Source organism: Vombatus ursinus, unplaced genomic scaffold (assembly GCF_900497805.2).
Source record: "Vombatus ursinus unplaced genomic scaffold, bare-nosed wombat genome assembly UNPS02014779.1, whole genome shotgun sequence".
Lineage (NCBI taxonomy): Eukaryota > Metazoa > Chordata > Mammalia > Diprotodontia > Vombatidae > Vombatus > Vombatus ursinus.
In genome coordinates, this window is record NW_020954557.1 from 45464499 (window position 1) to 45483392 (window position 18894).

An 18894-nucleotide genomic window follows, 5' to 3' on the forward strand; every position below is an offset into this window, starting at 1 on the left:
TCTCTCTCTCTCTCTCTCTCTCTCTCTCTCTCTCTCTCTCTCTCTCTTTATATATACGTCACAGGAACACACACACACACAACTCAAGGTTTCTGGGATCTATCTACCCACCCAACCCTGACTGAATAGCATAGCCTCCAACTGTATCAAATTAATAATCTTTTCTCCCCAAATCAGCTATCCCACTGTATTTCATTTATTTTGTCAGTGCTACTCAGATTGGAAACATTGGACTTAGGTTTATATCATGTGTCTCCTTTCCACCCCCACATACACATGTAGGAGGTCCCTTTGTTGTTGTTGTTGTTGTTGTTTGGTTTTGGGGGGGTTTTTTTGGCAGTTGGGGTTAAGTGACTTGCCCAGGGTCACACAGTTAGTGTCAAGTGTTTGGTCTGAGGCCGGATTTGAACTCAGGTCCTCCTGACTTAAGGGCCGGTGCTCTATTCACCATGCCACCTAGCTGCCCCTCCCTTTTTTGTTGTTGTTCAAGATCTGTGGGGTTTTTTCAGTGTTGGGAAATCCTGGTGTCAAAACTCATTTCACCAGTGCAGATTTATATAAGTTACCTAGCTTTCTGAGAGGTAAAAATGACTTGAGGACTTGATCTCAGGTCTTCTTGTCTCCAAGATCATAACTTTATCCACTATACTTCATTCTGACTTTGTTTATCTTTTTCAAATGTGTCCATTTCTTTCTATTGCCAGTCACCATCTTAGTCCAGGCTCTCTCTACCCCTTGTCTTGGACTGTTACATCCCTACCTGACTTCCCTGCTTCTAGACTCTTGTTATCCATCCTACACACCAAGGCTGGATTGCTTATCCTTAAAACACCATTTACATGTCTCCCGCACTCAAAATCCAGCAACAGTCCTGGCAAAAAGCATCCTATCTCCTCGGCCTGATGCTCTGGGCAATTCATGATAAATGTTCCCCATCTTATCCCCTGTCACTGTTCTCCTGGAATCCCTCTGCTTCAGCCAAATGGATCTCTTTTTTATTTCCTGTGGGCACTGCGTAATTCTTTCTCTCTTTTTTGAAGAAATTCCCTCTCCTCAAACCTCCTATCTTCCCAATTTCCTATTATTGGAACCATCATCATTCTAATCATATAGGTTCTCACACCCTCTAACCTGACTCCTCCCACATTTTTTTCTTTTAGAAAATTATTATTTTTATTTTCAAATACCAAGTATTTTTAAAAATCAAGTTCCTTCCATTAACCTCAACCCTAATTTAACTGATCAATCCCTCAATACTTACCTATATAGTAACATCCTGCAAAACATATTCCCACATTAGCTATGTCTGAAAATGAATTTTGCTTTTTGCATTTTAAATTCATCTCTTCTTTGTCAGGAGGTGGGTGGCGTGGTTCACATTCATTTGAAAGAAGTTTATCATTGTGCTGATAAAAGTTTATCATTGTGCTGATCAGAATTATAAAATCTTCCACAGAATTATAAAATCTTTCAAAGTTTTTTCCCTTTAAAATGTTATCATTACAAATTGTTCTAGTGCTGTCACTTTGCTCTGCATCAGTTTGTAAAGGTCTTCCCATTTTCCTTTGAAGTTGTACATTTCATCATCTGTTATAGCACAGCAATAGTCGATTATATTCATTTACCACAGTTTCTTTAGTCATTCCCCATAGGCAATCAGTCCCTTAATTTCCTTTTTTTTTTTTTTTTTTTTTTTTTTTTTTCCCATAGGCAATCATTTCTTTTTTTTTTTTTTTTTTTTTTTTTTTTTTTTTTTTTTTGCTGCAGTGAAAAGAATTACTATAATATCTTTGGATGTATAGAACCTTTTCCTAATTCTCAAATTTCTTTGGGGAATAGACCTAGTCGCAGTGTAGCTCGGTCAAAGGGTATGCACAGTTTGATAAATTTCTGGGCATCTTTCCAAATTGCTTTCCAGAATTCCTGGACTAATTCATAGCTTAGTCAGCAGTGTGCTGTTTTCCCACAGCTCCTCCAGTGTTTGCCATTTTCCTCTTTTGTCATCTTTGCCTGTCTGATAGATTTGAGATTTAAAGTAACCTTACAGTTAATTTAATTTGCATTTCTGTAATTATTAATGATTTAGAGTATTTTTTCATGTGATTACTGATAGCTTAGATGTCTTCTTTAAAAACTGCCTATTCATATCCTTTGACCATTTATATGTTAGGGAATGGCTTTTAGTCTTATCAATTTGAATCAGTTACTGGTATGTCTTAGAAATGAAACTTTTATTGGAGAAACTTGTTCTAAAGATTTGTCCCGTGTTACCTATTTGTGTTCTAAATTTTTATCCTGTTAACCAGAAAAAATGGGTGGGGGGTTTGCTTCATCTTTGACACTTTTAGGGCCTCCAGCATACTCCAGGTCCAGTGTTTCTGGAAAATATAGCAGCTTAAGAAGACAAGTTCAGGGAGCCCTTTAGCATTGCATTATATTTGTTTTTGCAAAAAAAAAATTTTTTTTTAATATCATCTACCACATAGATTATCCCCCACCTGTCTTCCTGGCTTCTGCTCTGGTATTGCTTGGTACATGAAGTCTTTTTGGCCCCTCCAATACTTAATAAGCATTCCTTCCTTCCAACTTCTAGAATAATTATTATCTCTGTCACTTATTAGCATTTAGCATATCCTGTATTGTATTGTTCATCTCTTATACATGGTTTTTCTCTTCCCAACAGAATACAAGCCTTTGTACGTCAGGGTTCATGTGTAATACAGGTTTTTCACCTAGGACATGAGACCGACCTGCACACAGCAGCTGCTCAATAAATAACTGTTTGTTGATAATGTGACGTTGCACCTAGACAACCAGTGTGTTTACCTGTTTCTCATTAATCAGCCAGCTTAGAGTGTCAGTTTGGCATTAACTCTGGGATTTGTTGGTTCCTACTTGGTTACCATTCACCGGTTACCCATAAACTGAGTGGATTTTAAATTCTCAACTTTTATGCTTTTTATTGTTCTGAAAAAACGTTTTATTATTCAGAAGAACCATAGGATTTTAAGCTTAAAGCTGGAAGCGACCTCAGATGGTTCATTCTAGGCGATTTCTTCATTCATTTCTAATCCTACCTGTGCAAAGGAGAATATACATATTTAATAAAACCTTTTCATATAAAACCTTTTCTCTTATTCTAAAAAAGTAAAAATCTTTGCAATAAGAAAACAGGAAAATAATACCTCCCCATACTGGAATAGCAAATTCTGTAGCTAAAAATACCTCTAGGAAAATTCATTTCCTTATAAAGGTGACACATTTTCTTTTGTCATGTCATGCAGTCTATCATTTGCATCTAAATGAATCAGTTTATGGAAAAATAAGGCAGTAGAGACAAACATAGGCTATCAAAAATTTCTTGAATGCAAATTTTTTTTGAAGACTCTTATCACATTGGCAGCTGAGTTTAGAACACAGGGAAAAGGAGCAAGGGAAACTATTACAGAATAGAATGTCCTGAGTAGAAATGAACAAAAAGGCAAATAAATTCAGATTAAAGTAGAAAACAAGAAACCACATGGGTAATCCTGCTCAGATGCCAGGGGGTTGAGTAGGACATTACAGTAGCAGGGAGCTATTAGAGGCTGTTGGTTCTGGGAATAAAGCAAGAAATGAAAAACAGAAGAATTGTAGGAGTTTCAGAATGTACTAGGACTGTCAGAAGGAACATCTTGCACCAAAATGTATTCATTTGACATGAGAATAAACAATGTAGTTCATTTTTTCAAGAAACTAGAATAAAAGGTTCTATAAACACCCCCACAGTGCTCCCCCCCCATTGTGTTCTGTGTGTATCTTTCTACAGGGACCACATGGAATGGTCACAAGAAGAAGAAGCAACAGCTAGAGAAAAAACAACTGAAAACTCATCTGTGAAAGTGCAGCTGGAAGACCAAGGTAACCAACCACTTGTTTCCAGGAAGCATGAAGTGATAATGGAATGGACCCTATTTGCCTTATCATTTCACAGATCCAATCCATTCCTTGCTCTTTTTTGCCCAGATTGTGATCTTACTGATAAGAGCCTGGGTATCCACCTTTGCTAGCCTATTTTAATTTCCCTTTGGAAGAATTCTCCTATTCTCCGAGGTGATAGGGCTAAGGTCATCCAGTTCAGTTATAGATTTAACATGGAGCTAGCTGATTTCTGATTCCTGACTCCTGCTGCATATTTAGAGATCAGGTTATGGCAGTGCTTATTCTGGGTTTATGTACACCAGAGTACTCATATTTCAGACATGGTATCAAATAGTTATTGTTTAGAAATTTTCCATATGGTAATACTTAGTTTCAAATAGGGTATTGTAAATGGAAGCTTTTTTTAAAAAATTATTTCTTGTATTATTATATCAGGATTCTTTTTTTTTAATCATAGCTTTCAAGTAGTATGATTCTTATGTTTTTTCTTTTTGATCTATTTTCTAGATCTACTGTTTTTCTTTTTCTTTTCTTTTTTTTTTTTTTTGACGAGGCAATTGGGGTTAAGTGACTTGCCTAGGGTCACACAGCTAGTAAGTGTCAAGTATCCGGTCTGAGATTGGATTTAAACTTAGGTCCTCCTTACTCCAAGTCCAGAGCTCTATCCACTGTGCCATCTAGCTGCCCCTGAAGCTTCTTTTTTTCTTTTTTTTAAATATTTATTTTTGGTTTTCAACATTTATTTTTATAAGATTTTGAGTTTTGAATTTTCTGCCCCTCCTCCTTCCCTAAAATAGCGTGCAACCTGATATAGGCCATATATGTACAATCATATTAAATATATTTCCACATTAGTCATGTTGGAAAGAATCAGAACCAAAGGGGAAAACCATGAGAAAGAAAAAAAAATGAAAATAGTTTGCTTCAGTCTGAATTCAGACTCCATAATTGTTTCACTGGATGTGGATAGCATTTTCCATAATGAGTCTTTTGGAATTGTCTTAGATTATTGTATTGCTGAGAAGAGCTAAGTCTATCAAAGTTGATCATCGCCCAATGTTGCTATTACTGTGTACACTGTTTTTCTCACCGTGTGTAATTATTTTTTTAATTAATTAATTTTTAGTTTTCAACATTCACTTCCATAAGATTTTGAGTTGTAAATGGAAGCTTCTAAAGCATAGATCTGACCTTGTTACTCTCATGCTCAAGAAGCATCCCCATTGCATCCCAGGTAAAACATAAAGTCCTCTGTTAGGCATTTAAAGCCCTGCATCAGCTGATTGCATCTACCCTTTTAGTCTAATTGTATATTCACTTTATAAACTCTACATTCAGCCATACTGACCTGTTTGAGGTCCTTTTTAAAACACAGCATTCCATCTCCTTTCTTCTCACTTTCGCATACAGTCTCAGCCCCATTCCTGGAATGCATTCCCTCCTCTTCTCCACTTATTAGAATCTCAAACTTCCTCCAAAGCTTACTTCAGATGTACTCCTACATGAAGCATTTCCTGATTCCTCCCATTGTTAGCCCCACCCACAGATTGCAACTTATATGTGTACATGCCATTTCCCCACAATAGACTGAGCTCCTAGAGTACAAGGCCTTTTTCATTTTTGTCTCTGTTCCCAGTGTGTGGCACAAAGGCACTTGGTCAGTGCTTGTTGGCTGAATTTTAGTGGATGACATGCCAAGTGCTGTTGTTGGATTTGATTCACTTCCTTGCTCATATCTTTGAATAGAAAGGAGGCAGCAGTCCCATCCTGAGTGAGGGAAAGACTTTGATACACTGGCTTTTTGATGGGAATATATTAAGACAAAAAATGGACACCAAGAGCCATTGCACACTAGCTAAGTGGTCAAAAGGTCTGGACAAGTAATTTTACAAGTGCAAACACTAAATTACTACATGAAAGAAAGCATACTCCAAATCATTAATAATAAAAGAAATACAAAGAAAAACAATTCTGAGGTTTCTCCTCACACCCTGCAAATTGGCAAAGAGGATGAAAGATAAAACATCAAGGATAAAGGGGCTTTGGGAACACGTTGGTGGAGCTGTGGTGTGTCCCAACCATTTTGTGTCTATATTTGAAGTTGTGCAAGAAAAGTTACACCATGATATTTGACCCTGCCGATCTACCATTGGCCATATACAGCAAGAAAGAATAAGACGCAAACAGAGGTTTACTATACCGAAATATTCATAACAGCTGTCTTTGTAGTAGCAAAGTAATGAAACAAAGTTTCATCCACTGATTGGAGACTGACTGAAAAAACTATCATATATAACTATAATGGAATGTTATTCTGTGGTAAGGTGTGATGCATATGGGGAAATCAGAGAAACGTGGAAAGATTTGTACACACTAATGCAGAGCAAAATAAGCAGAACCAATGACTGCAACAGTATAAGGGAAAGATAGTAAAATTGATCTTTTGATCAATTAATTGAATGCTGAGTAAAGGAAAACCAACTAAAAGTCCTAAAGAAGAAGTAATAAAATATACCTTCTCTCTCATGACAGAGAGGGGCTCACTACTAGGGCAGAAAATTGTGTATGTGTCTGTGTGTGTGTGCCTGTGTGTATATAAGCACACACACACATACATACATACATATATATACATGTGTATTTTGTTAGACAAGATTTATATATTGGATATTTTTGCTTAATTATTTCTGTTACGGAGGGGGTTCGTTTTGGGGGTGGGGGCTAAAATCACTGATGTAAAGATAAAACACATCAGTAAAACTTACTTTTATTTGTTTTTAATGAAGGAAATGCCTGATTGCCTGTGTTGTTGCTCAGCTGTAAGATATAGAAAGTTTCTGTTGTCATTTAGATTACTTTTAAATGATGGTCTGGAATCTAAAGCTTTTAGGATTGGACCTTGCTGCATTTTAGAAGTGGCAGCTTCTTTTTGCTGTACCTTTATTTGGGAGAACACAGGAGAGGGAGAAAGAATACATTCAGCTCTTAGCCGTAGTAGATTTTCTACATGTTCAAAGGTCTACCCCATTTCATAGTCACCTTTCTCAACTTCCAAACTCTCTATGAGAGGCATAGTGGCATGAACAATAGAGGGGCTGATCAGAAGTCAAGAAAATCTGGGTTCAAGTGAACAGTTCTTTAAGACTCAAGTTATAAAAGGTTGCTGATCTGTACCAGTGGAGGGAGTTTCCACACTGGGAGTTCCTCACACTGATGAAATCACAGGGTCAAACCACCCAGATAAGAAGACTCTGTACATATATTTTTCCAGTTTTTTCCAAATCTGCTTTAAGTTATCTTTTTTCTTTTTTAGATTTTTTTCCCACTTGTGGGGCTTAGTTATAGGCAAAATTAGTACAGCTGAGATCTAAGATAAAGAAAATCCAAGGGTTGGTTTCTGTATCAGGCAGCTACTCTGAAATTTCCCAGACAAAGAGCCTTGCGTTCTTCTAAGGAAGCCATGTGTGGCAAGACTTACTAAAATCACTGGTAGGTGAATACTGTTCTAGGAGCCTGGACCGGCACATGCCCTCATTTCTATAGTAACTGAGGTAAAAAATTGAAGGAAAGGTATTTGGGAAGGTTACTCTAGAGGGGTCATCTCCCTCTCTTGATGACCTGCCCCCAGGGCAAAGTTTAGGAGGCAATGAGAAATGCCTTTTTTTGTTTTTTGCTTTTTGGGTGAGGCAATGGGGTTAAGTGACTTGCCCAAGGTCACACAGCTAGTAAGTGTCAAGTGTCTGAGGTCACATTTGAACTGAGGTCCTCCTGACTCCAAGGCTGGAGCTCTATCCATTGCATCACCTAGCTGCCCTGAGAAATAAATCTTTTCATCCTTAGTGTCATCACGGTTACAGACTCAGAGAATCTCAGAATTGGAGAGAACTCAGAGGCCATTGAGGCCTCTGGTGTCCAGGTCACTTGAATCCCTGTGGGACCAGAAACAGATTAAAATATAATTGGGAAATGTTTAATAGAACAAATAAAAATACAATACAACACAGATAATGTCATTTTGTGGGTTTTTTAAGTCAGTGTGTAGCCCACAGGGATCCATTTCTAGTTGAATATGATACAGCTGATCTAATCCAACCCATAATTGAATAAAGAATCCTCCCTACATAATATCCAGTAAAAAAAAGTTATCTATCCTTTGAACCATAGAGACTCAAATGATCTACCAATTTAGAAACCCTATCAAAAGAAGAAACATAACCTTTCTTAATGAAACCATGCAAGCTCTTTGTAATCAGTGCTTCCTTTTCAAGATATTTACTAACCTTCTCTGTTCTACAGTTTTCCCAGGAATTGAAGTCAAATTCACTAGCCTACAGTTGGCAGACATAATATTCTTCCCTTTTTTGAAAATTGGGATATTGGCCCATATCTTTTTACCATTATGTTTTGAATGTCACTAAGAGTGATTTAGTAATAACATCTGTCAGTTCTTTAAATACTTGAGAGTGTAGTTTATCTTGACCAGGTGACTTGAATCCATCCACAGCAACCAGATGTTCTTACTAGCTCTTTACTTTTCTTGGGTATCACCTTACTGTTGGCCATTTTTCATTCTGTCATTTCCAATACAGAGGGCACTTGTGTGATAGACAGAAAAACAAGAATCGTGCAAATTGGACTGCTTTCCTGTTGTCATTTATCATTGTCCCATCCATTCCAAGCATCAGTCCTATATTTTGGCATATGCTGCCTTTTGGATCCCCAGTACCATGCCTGGCACATAGTAGACGCTTAATGAATCCTTCTTGACTGACTGACTGACTATATGTTTATTACTTAGAATTTCTGTAATTTTGAGTGTTGACCTTCCTGGCAAATGTAAATGAATTGATACTTCTTGCTATAGAACACATATATGCATAAATATAGTTATATTAAGACCTCCTTTTTGTATACAAAAGGAACTTGTATACTAGAAGTCTATGTCCCCTCTCTTATGGAATCTGAGTTAACATTTATATTTAGAATCCTAAGGAGAAAACCATAAACACATTCATAAGAAGGCCTTTGATTCCTCATTTGATAAAATAAACAAGTTCATTCTGTTGGTACCCCTCTAGAACCCCTTAGGCCCTTGGAAATTCATGCCCATTACAATTGGCTTACATGATGTGTTAATTGGTTTCCTTTTTAATTTTACCTCTAAAACCTAGGTCTCCATCTCTTTCTCCAGTAATAACTGTAGAGATTAAAAAAAAGTTTCCATCTGAACCAAGATGGCTTTATATTACCTGGCGTTATAGATAAGATCCTCCATGTTGTTTTTGTTAGCTAGCCTTGGAATAATCAACAAAACACCCAAATCCCTTACTCTTCTCCCCTTTAGCAAATTATTGTGCTCAGTGATGATGGAGCTGGAAGGGGAGGTAGCGAAATGGCAATAAGGTATAATGGATAGAATGCTGGAGCTGAAGTCAGTAAGAGCTGGGTTGAAATACTGCCTCATATATTTATAAACTGTATGATCCTGGGCCTCATGTCGTCATCTAGAATGAGGGAGTTCAACTCTATTACCTGTAAAGTACCTCCCTGCTCTGAATCTATGAGACCTGTAAGATCACATCTTGCTCCCCACCATTCACCGTCCTGGATCCCTTGAGAAGGAGGGAGATCATCTTTAACAAAACACAACAGGGAAGGTAGGAGTCTTAGGAGCTGTCACGCCACCCTAGTCTAGGCCTAGGTTTGAAAACCCATAGTATCCCAGTCCTATCTCCAGCCTTCTCAAACTTTTTTCTGTCTTCCTTTATTTAAAACTTTTTTAAAAATTTGTTTTCAGTTCCAAATTCTCTCCCTCCCTTCATCCCTTTCCCCACCCATTGAGAAGGCCAGAAATATGATACCCATTGTATATATGAAGTCATGCAAAACATTCCACACTAGTCATATTGTGGGAGAAAAAAGCAAGAAAAATAAAGTGAGAAAAATATGCTTCAATTTGTATTCAGAATTCATCATTTTTCTCTCTGGAGGTGGATAGCATTTTTTCATCGTGAGTCCTTTGGAATTTTCATGGATCATTGTATTGCTCAAAGTAGCAAAGTTTCACATTTGATTATCTTTACAATATTGCTGTTGCTGTGTGGAGTGTTCTTCTAGTTCTGCTCACTCGACTTTGCTACATTTCATATAAGTCTTCCCAGGTTTCCTTGAAACCATCCCTTTCATCATGTCTTATAGCACAATCATATTCCATCACAATTATGTACCACAGCTTGTTCAGCCATTCATCAGTTGATGGACATTTCCTGTTTCCAATTCTTTGTCACCACAAAAGAAGCTGCTAAAAATGTTTTTGCACATATGAGTCCTTTTCCTTTTTCTTTTGATCTCTTTGGCATACAGACATACCTAGCAACATTGCTAAGTTAAAGGGTACAATTTTATAGCCTTTTGGACATAGTTCCACATTGTTCTCCAGAATGGTTAGACCAGTTCAGAGCTCTATCAACAGTGCGTCTATTTTTCCACATCCTCTCTAGCATTTGTCATTTTCCTTCTCTGTCATCTTAGCCAATCTGATAGGGGTGAGGTGATACCTCAGGGTTGTTTCATTTTGTGTTTCTCTAATTATTAGTGTTTGAGAGCATTTTTTTCATATGACTTTTGATAGCTTTGATTTCTTCTTCTGAAAATTGCCTGTTCATATCCTTTGACTTTTTATCACTTGGAGGGTGGCTCTTATTTTTTGTAAATTTGGCTCATTGTCTTATATATCTAACAAATGAGACCTTTATCAGAGAAACTTGCTATAAACCCCCCCCCCCCAGTTTCCTGCTATTCTTCTAATTTTGGCTGCATTTGTTTTGTTTGTGCAAAACCTTTTTAAATTTTGTGTAATTAAAATTATCCATTTTATCTTCCATGATCCTCTCTATTTCTTGTTTGATCATGGACTAATAACTCTTCCCTTATCCATAAATCTGGCTGGTAATTTCTTCCACCCTCTCCTAATTTGCTTATTATATTGCTCTTTATATCTACATCATGTTCCCATTTATTTTACTTTTAATTAATTAATTTTTAGTTTTCAACAATCACTTCCATAAGTTTTTGAGTTTTAAATTTTCTCTCCCTCCCTCCCCAAGATGGCATACAATTTGATATAGGCTCTACATATACATTCCTATTAAACATTTTCATATTAGTCATGTGGTAAAGAAGAATTAGAATCAATAGGAAGAACCACGAGAAAGAAGAAACAAAACAGAACAGAAGGAAAAAAAAGAGCAAATAGTATGCTTCAATCTGCATTCAAACTCCATAGTTCTTTGTTTGGATGTGGATAGCATTTTCCATCATGAGACTTTTGGAGATGTCTTAGATCCCTGCAGTGCTGAGAAGGGCTAAGTCTATTAAAGTTAGTCATCTCACAACATGACTGTTACCGTGTACAGTGTTCTCCTCGTTCTGCTCACTTCACTCAGCATCAGTCCATACAAGTGTTTCCAGGTTTTTCTGAAGTCCATTTGCTTGTCATTTGTTATAGCATGATTGTATTCCATTACATTCATATACCACAGCCATTCCCCAATTGATGGGCATCCCCTCAATTTTCAATTCTTTGCCACCTCAGAAAGAGCTACTGTAAATATTTTTGTACATGTGGGTCCTTTTCCCATTTTTATGATCTCTTTGGGATACAGCCCTGGAAGTGCTATTGCTGGGTCAAAGGGTATGCATATTTTTATGACCCTTTGGGCATAGTTCCAAATTACTCTCCAAAATGGTTGAATCATTTCACAACTGCACCACCAATGCATTAGTGTTCCAATTTTCCCACATCTTCTCCAACATTTATCATTTTCCTCTTTTGTCATGTTAGCCAATCTGATAGATATGATGTGGTACCTAAGACTCATTTTGATTTGCGTTTCTCTAATCAATAGTGATTTAGAGCATTTTTTCATATGACTATAAATGACTTAAATTTCTTCATCTAAAAACTGCCTGTTCATATTCTTTGACCATTTATCAATTGGGGAATGACTTGTATCCTTATAAATTTGACTCTTAGTTCTCTATATATTTTATAAATGAGGCATTAGTTGTAAATCAGAGACATTAGTTGTAAAAATTCTTTCCCAGTTTTCTACTTCCCTCCTAATCTTGGTTGCATTGGCTTTGTGCAAAAACTTTTCAATTTAATGCAATCAAAGTTATCCATTTTGCATTTCATAATGTTCTCTATCTCCTGTTTGGTCATGAATTCTTCTGTTCTCCATAAATCTGATAGGTAAACTATTCCTTGCTCTCCCAATTTGCTTATAGTATCAGCCTTTATATCTAAATCATGAACCCATTTTGACTTTATTTTGGTGTGTGGTATGAGATTTTCATCTATGCCTAATTTCTGCCATACTGTTTTCCAGTTTTCCCAGCGGTTTTTGTCAAAGAGTGAGTTCTTATCACTGAAGCTGGGGTCTTTGGGTTTATCAAATAATAGATTACTATAGTAATTGACTGTTGTGTCTTGCATACTTAACTATTCCACTGATCCACCACTCTATTTCTTAGCCAGTACCAAGCAGTTTTGATGATTGCTGCTTTATAATACAATTTAAGATCTGGAATGGCTAGGCCACCTTCCCCTGTATTTCTTTTCATTAGTTCTCTTGATATTCTGGACCTTTTTTTCTTCCAAATGAATCTTGTCATTATTTTTTCTAACTCTATAAAATAATTTTTGGTAGTTTGATATGGCACTGAATAAGTAAATTAGCTTAGGTAGAATTGTCATTTTTATTATATTAGCTTGACCTACCCATGAGCAACTGATGTTTTTCCAATTATTTAAATCTGACTTTATTTGTGTGAAAAGTGTATTGTAATTGTGTTCATATAGTTCCTGGGTTTGTTTCGATAGGTAGACTCCTAAATATTTTATAACGTCTACAGTAACTTTAAATGGAATTTCTCTATTACTTGCTGTTGGACTTTGTTGGTAATATATAGAAATGCCGATGATTTATGCGGGTATCATATTCCCATTTTGACCTTATTTTGGTAACCGTCTTTGGATGTATGAGATGTGTGAGATGTTGGTCTAGGCCTACTTCCTGCCAGACTGCTTGCCAGTTTACCAGTAGTCAAATAGTGAGTTCTTGCTCCAAAACTTAGGTCTTTGGGTTTATTGAATACTAGATTTATTGTTGTCATTTACTTCTGTATTGCTTGTTGTGTTCAGTCATGTCCAACTCTTTGTGACCTCATATGGGGTTCTCTTGGCTAAGATGTTGGAGTAGTTTGACATTTCCTTCTCCAACTCATTTTGCAGATGAGGAAACTGAAACAGAGGTTAAATGACTTGCTCAGGGTAATACAGCTAGTAAGTGTCAGAGGCCAGATTTGATCATAGGAAGATTAGTCTACCTGACTCCATGTTCAGCACTCTAGCCACTGTACCACCTAGCTGCCCCTTTCCTTCTGTATATTGAGTATCTAATCTATTCCATTAATCACTCAATTTCTTATCCAGTACCAGGTTGTTTTGATGATTACTGCTTTGTAATATAGTTTGAGATCTGGGACTGCTAGGCTTCCTTCCTTCACTTTATTATTATTATTATTGATTCCCTTGATATTCTTAACCTTTTGTTCCTTCAGGTTATTTTGTTATTTTTTTCTAACTTTATAAAATTTTTTTTTTGTAGTTTGACTAGTATGCCATGGAATAAGTAAATTAATTTAGGGAGTATTGTCATTTTTATTATATTGGCTCAGCCTACCCATGAGCAATTAATATTTCTCCAGTTGTTTAGATCTGTCTTTATGTGAAGAATATTTTCTAATTGTATTCATATAGTTCATGTGTATGACTTGGAAGGAGACTCCCAAGTATTCTATACTGTCTGCATTTATTTTTTAAATGGAATTTCTCTTTCTATTTCTTGCTACTGGACTTTGCTGGTAATATGTAGAAATGCTTATGGTTTATGTGAGTTTATTTTATATCCTGCAACTTTGTTAAAGTTATTCATTGTTTTGACTAGTTTTTTTTTTTTAGTAGGTTCCCTAGGGTTCTTTAAGTATACCATGAGATCATCTGCAAAGAGTTATAGTTTTGTTTCCTTATTGCCTATTCTTAGTTCTTCAATTTCTTTTTCTTGTCTTATTGTTATAACTAGCATTTTTGTACAATATTGAATAATAATGGTGACATCCTTACTTCATCTATAATCTTATTGGGAAGGCTTCAAGTTTATCCCCATTACAGATAATGCTTGCTGTTGGTTTTACATAGATACTACTTAGTATTTTAAGAAAAATTCCATTTATTCCTATGCTTTTTATTATTAATTAATAGGCATGGGTATTGTACTTTTGTTAAAAGCTTCTTCTGCATCTATTGACATAATCTTATGATTTTTGTTGTTTTTGTTATTGATAAGGTCAATTATGCTTACAGTTTTCCTAATATTTAATAAGCCCTGCATTCTATAAATCCAGATTGGTCATAGTGTATGGTCTATGTGGTATATGCTGTAATCTCCTTGCTGGTATTTTATTTAAATTTTTTATTTAATATTCATTAGGGAAATTGGTCTATGCAGGGGTGGAGAACCTTCAGCCTCACTCTGAGTCCAAACTTCATAGAACAAATCCTTTTATTAAGGGAATTTGTTCCATCGAGTTTAGATTCAGTCAGAGGGCTGCTCTTGAGGACCTAGAGGGCCACATGTGGCCTCCAGGCTACAAGTTCCCCACCCCTGGATAGTTTTCTTTCTCTGTTTTTGTTCTCCTTGATTTAGATAGCAAAACCGTATTTGTGTTATAGAAGGAATTTGGTAGGGCTCTTTCTTTGTGTATTTTAAAAATTAGTTTTCGAGAAAAAGGAACCAGATTTGAAACATGGCAGATGACGCAAATCAGCAACAGACCATCAGCACTGTAGAGAAGCCACTGGATCTCATCAGGCTCAGTCTAGATGAAGGAATTTATGTAAAAATGAGAAATGACTGAGACATACAAGGAAGATTGCATGCTTTTGATCAGCTTTTAAACATTATTTTGGGAGATGTAGACAAGACTGTGACAACTATAGAAATCGATGAAGAAACTTATGAGGACATCAATAGATCAACCAAGTGGAACACTCCAATCCAAACAATCCTGTTTATCCAAGGCAATGGGATTGTATTAGTAGCCCCTGCATTGAGAGTTGGCTGATACCAAGACTTTATCCTGTGTGGAGAATTGGAGACTGTGAGAAAAGCTGGTGTTCAGAAGAACAGCCTGTGGTATTTTTTGATATTTAGAAATAGTCAAGGAACCCTCCACCCTAAAAATGCATTTACTTCCAGACAATTCCTAATCTAACTGGCCTAACACTCATTCTTAGATTTCTGATACCAGACCTACCAATTAATGTAAGTGTCATATGGCAAGACTCTTTTTCAGTGATTTAATTTGTCCCTTCATCTTGTAGGCAATTATATTTTTAAATTAAATTTACCTTTTGGGTTTTTTTAAAATAGTTTTTGTAGGATTGGAATTAATTGTTCTTTGATTGTTTGGTAAAAATCACTTGTAAATCCATCTGGTCCTGGGTTTTTTTTCATAGGGAACTCATTTATGACTTTTTAAAGATAGAATTATTTAAGAATTCTATTTCTTCTTTTAATTTGGGCAATTTATATTTTTGTAAATATTCATCTATTTCATGTAGATTATCAGTTTTGTGGGCATATAGTTTGGCTAATTAGCTCCTAAAATTGTTTTAATTTCATCTTCGTTGGTTGTATGGTTACCCTTTTCATTTTTGATACTGATAATTTGGTTTTCTTTATTTTTTTAATCAAATTAACCAGTAGTTTATGTATTTTTTTTTTCCGGAAAATTAGCTCCCTGTTTTATTTGTTAGTTCAGTGTTGTTGAGTTTTTTGTACTTTTCAGTTTTATTAATCCTTTGATTTTTAGATTTTCTGTTTTGGTGTTTAATTGGGGATTTTTAATTTGTTCTTTTTCTAGTTTTTTTTAAGCTGTATGCTCAGTTCACTTATCTGCTCTTTCCCTCTTTTATTGATATATGCATTTAGAGATGCAAAATTTCCCCTAAGTACTTCTTTGGCTGCATTCCACAAATTTTGGTATTTTGTCTCATTGTTATCATTCTCTTTAATGAAATTATTGATTGTTTCTATGATTTGTTCTTTGATTCACTCATTCTTCAGGATTTACTTATTTAGTTTCATATTAATTTTTAATTTATGCTTCTAAGGCTCTTTATTGGATGTAATTTTCATTACATTATGTTCTGAAAAGGGTGCATTTAATATTTCTGCATTTGTTTGTGAGGTTTTTATGCTCTCCAACCTGCTTATAAGAATATCTTTTAACAAATCCCTTTTGGACATTTAAATCTTCTTGTGTATGGGCTTCCTTTTCCATTTCCTACTGTGTATGCTAAGTAATATTACAACTCATTTGGAAAGATATTTGCCACCAAATGAAGTAAATGAAGTGGGTCAAAGAAACTGATCAATCCTCTTGATTTTTACATTCCTTACACTCAGAGAGCCCTCATTCCATTTGCTCCAAAAAATGATCCTGATTTAAGAAGGGATTCTTGTTCAGAATATCAGTTGCACTAGATAGCTGTTGAAGTCCCTTCTAAATCTGAAGTTTTTTGGTTATGTGGGGGGAAAGGGGAGGAAAGATCTGGTGGTGATAATTAATAATAATGATAGCTAACATTTACAGAGCATTTTAAGGTTTGTAAAACTCCTCAAATATGTTACATAATTTGATCTTCACAACTCTGTGAAGAATCATAGCTAGTAAGTATCTAAGGCAGGATTTGATTTCACTACACCACTCAGGGACAAGCTGGTTGCCATGCAGTCTTGAAGTAGAGCTCTATATGAACCATTTGAGAGTTCTCTGGTTTGCATAGCAATCAACATGGCACCCCTTTGCAGTCCTCCTGCTTCTGAGGAAGTACAACCATTGCCAGCATGAACACAAACATTTTCCCTCTTAGTCAGCCTTCTTGCAAGTTGCCAGCTGAATTTGATGGAGAAAATCATGCCCAGTCTGAAATAAAAGTTATAAGTCATCCCAGTTTATTTCTAGGAAGTTATAAATCATCTTTAGTTTATCTCCAGAAAATATGCAGATCTAAGGATTTTTTTTTTAATCTCTCCGTTTCTCTCTCTCACTCTTCTCTGAATGCCTCTGTTTAGAACATGAATAGATGAACAGCTCTGGTAATGTTCTCTTAAAATGCTTCAACTTTGCTCTGTAAGTGGCTGCCCATTTTGGCTTATTTGTGTTAACAATGAACTAGAGTGAAGCTAATGAGAAGGTTATTTTGGGGGCCTTGGAAACGGCAGTAAAGGAAAATGACAGTTCCCACAGAACCATAGGGTGACTGAAATAGAAAGATGGTGACTGGCCTCCCTCTATAGAAGCAGGAAAAGCAGGCTGGCGAGGACTGATGATAGCACTTTGAGCTACTTGGTTTTCTTATTAGCATGTTCAGCCTCTTTGTGAGCAAGTTTGCTTGCTGCCGTGGAGACAAGGACAAAAGAGTCCATTTAAATGAGACAAAGTGGTGGAGGTTTCTTATTGCAACTGCCCCCTTGCACCAGTCATCACTGCGGTTGACTTCATAGGTGTCTGAAAATGAAGAAAGAAACAAGGGCACGCCATAGGGGTGGCTGTCCTGTGAGACTTCATCTAGAGCAGCAATGACAAGGCTGGTGTATGGACATCAGCAGAGGAAAAGAAAACTTTTTGTTTGGCGAGGCGCTACCCAATTTTATCCCTTCTGTTTACAGTTATGTGTGTACACTTCTTTAACCTCTTACTGGTTATAAGCCCCTTGAGGGGAGGGACTGTGCTGTTTTCCAATCTTGTATCCTCATCATAGCCTGGTGCCTAGTTCATAAGATCATAGATTGAGGGCTGGAAGGGACCTTAGAGATCATTGAGTCCCCTCATTTTACAAATGGGAAACTGGGGCTCAGAGAGATTAGATGATCTACTTGCCCAAAGTCACAGAGGAAGTAAGTAACATAATCTGAATTTGAGCCTGAACATTCATTGAACTGGGTTGAATTCTAGATAGGTGGTTAGAGCCCATAAGCCCTGGGGGAGGCTCCTGATGGGCTGTTTGGTGACCACAAGGAAAAGTGGTGAGATTAGTATTTTAGTAGCTCTTCCTAAAGTCTTTGAGCCCTAACAAGATTTTTGACACATTCACCTGCTTGCCAATGGCTCTGTAATCATTGTGTTATCTCTTACATAGGAAAGCCCAGAGTCTTTGAATGAATGAATTTTCTCTTGCATCTCAGATGCAGATTGTTGTTGGATCTGAGTTCTGTTTACCTCTTTCACTCTGCATATTTCAGACCCACTGAGGAAGAGCTACTGGTTGAGTTGCTGGTACCAACTCTATCTGCGTATTTCTTTCAATCCCTTTTGTGTCTGTCTGTCTTTCCTTTCACAGCCAAGCCCTGGTCCCTTTGTTAAATGTCACAATAGCTTGGCTGAAGCTGAAAAGGGGAAATCCATATATGGTATTAATAGTAAGGAGAATTTAAGTTGAAGAATAACAAGGGTATTTTTTTTGCTTGATTTGTTAATAGGGATGCCTCCTTTTGGCTGTTAGAGTTTGTCACCATCAGGCCTTGTAGCAGTATTCCTTTAGCTGGTCTTATGATCCAGTTCCTCATTTCTACTCACTGATGTCTTTAAAATTTCAGCAAAATGAAGTTATTTTCCTTTTTTCTTCCTCCTCCTCCCTCTGCCCTTTTTGGACAGATACTATTCCAAGGAAAGTTTAAGAAGTATACACGTGGCAATTTAAGATGAGGGTGTGGAAAAATGTATTTTTTTCATCCCTTAAAAGCATTTCTAGTCTCTTAAATCATAGCTGGTTAGCTAGGAAATGTGATGGTTACTAAGCTCGGTAACAGAAACAGCTATTTCATTTTAAATCAGCCTTGCAAA

At 36.4% G+C, this 18894-nt stretch overlaps 1 protein-coding gene and 1 pseudogene across 6 annotated transcripts in view; both read left to right on the forward strand.

Annotated features, from left to right (window-relative positions):
- METTL8 (methyltransferase like 8) overlaps positions 1–18894 on the forward strand; it is a 116761-nt gene that overhangs the window by 66374 nt on the left and 31493 nt on the right. For all 6 annotated transcript variants that reach the window (XM_027865887.1, XM_027865888.1, XM_027865885.1 and 3 more), the window contains one exon: positions 3809–3900. In XM_027865887.1, the coding sequence (XP_027721688.1) occupies positions 3809–3900 (92 nt within the window). The remainder of the gene's footprint in view (positions 1–3808; positions 3901–18894) is intronic.
- LOC114045730 lies at positions 14791–15108 on the forward strand (annotated as a pseudogene).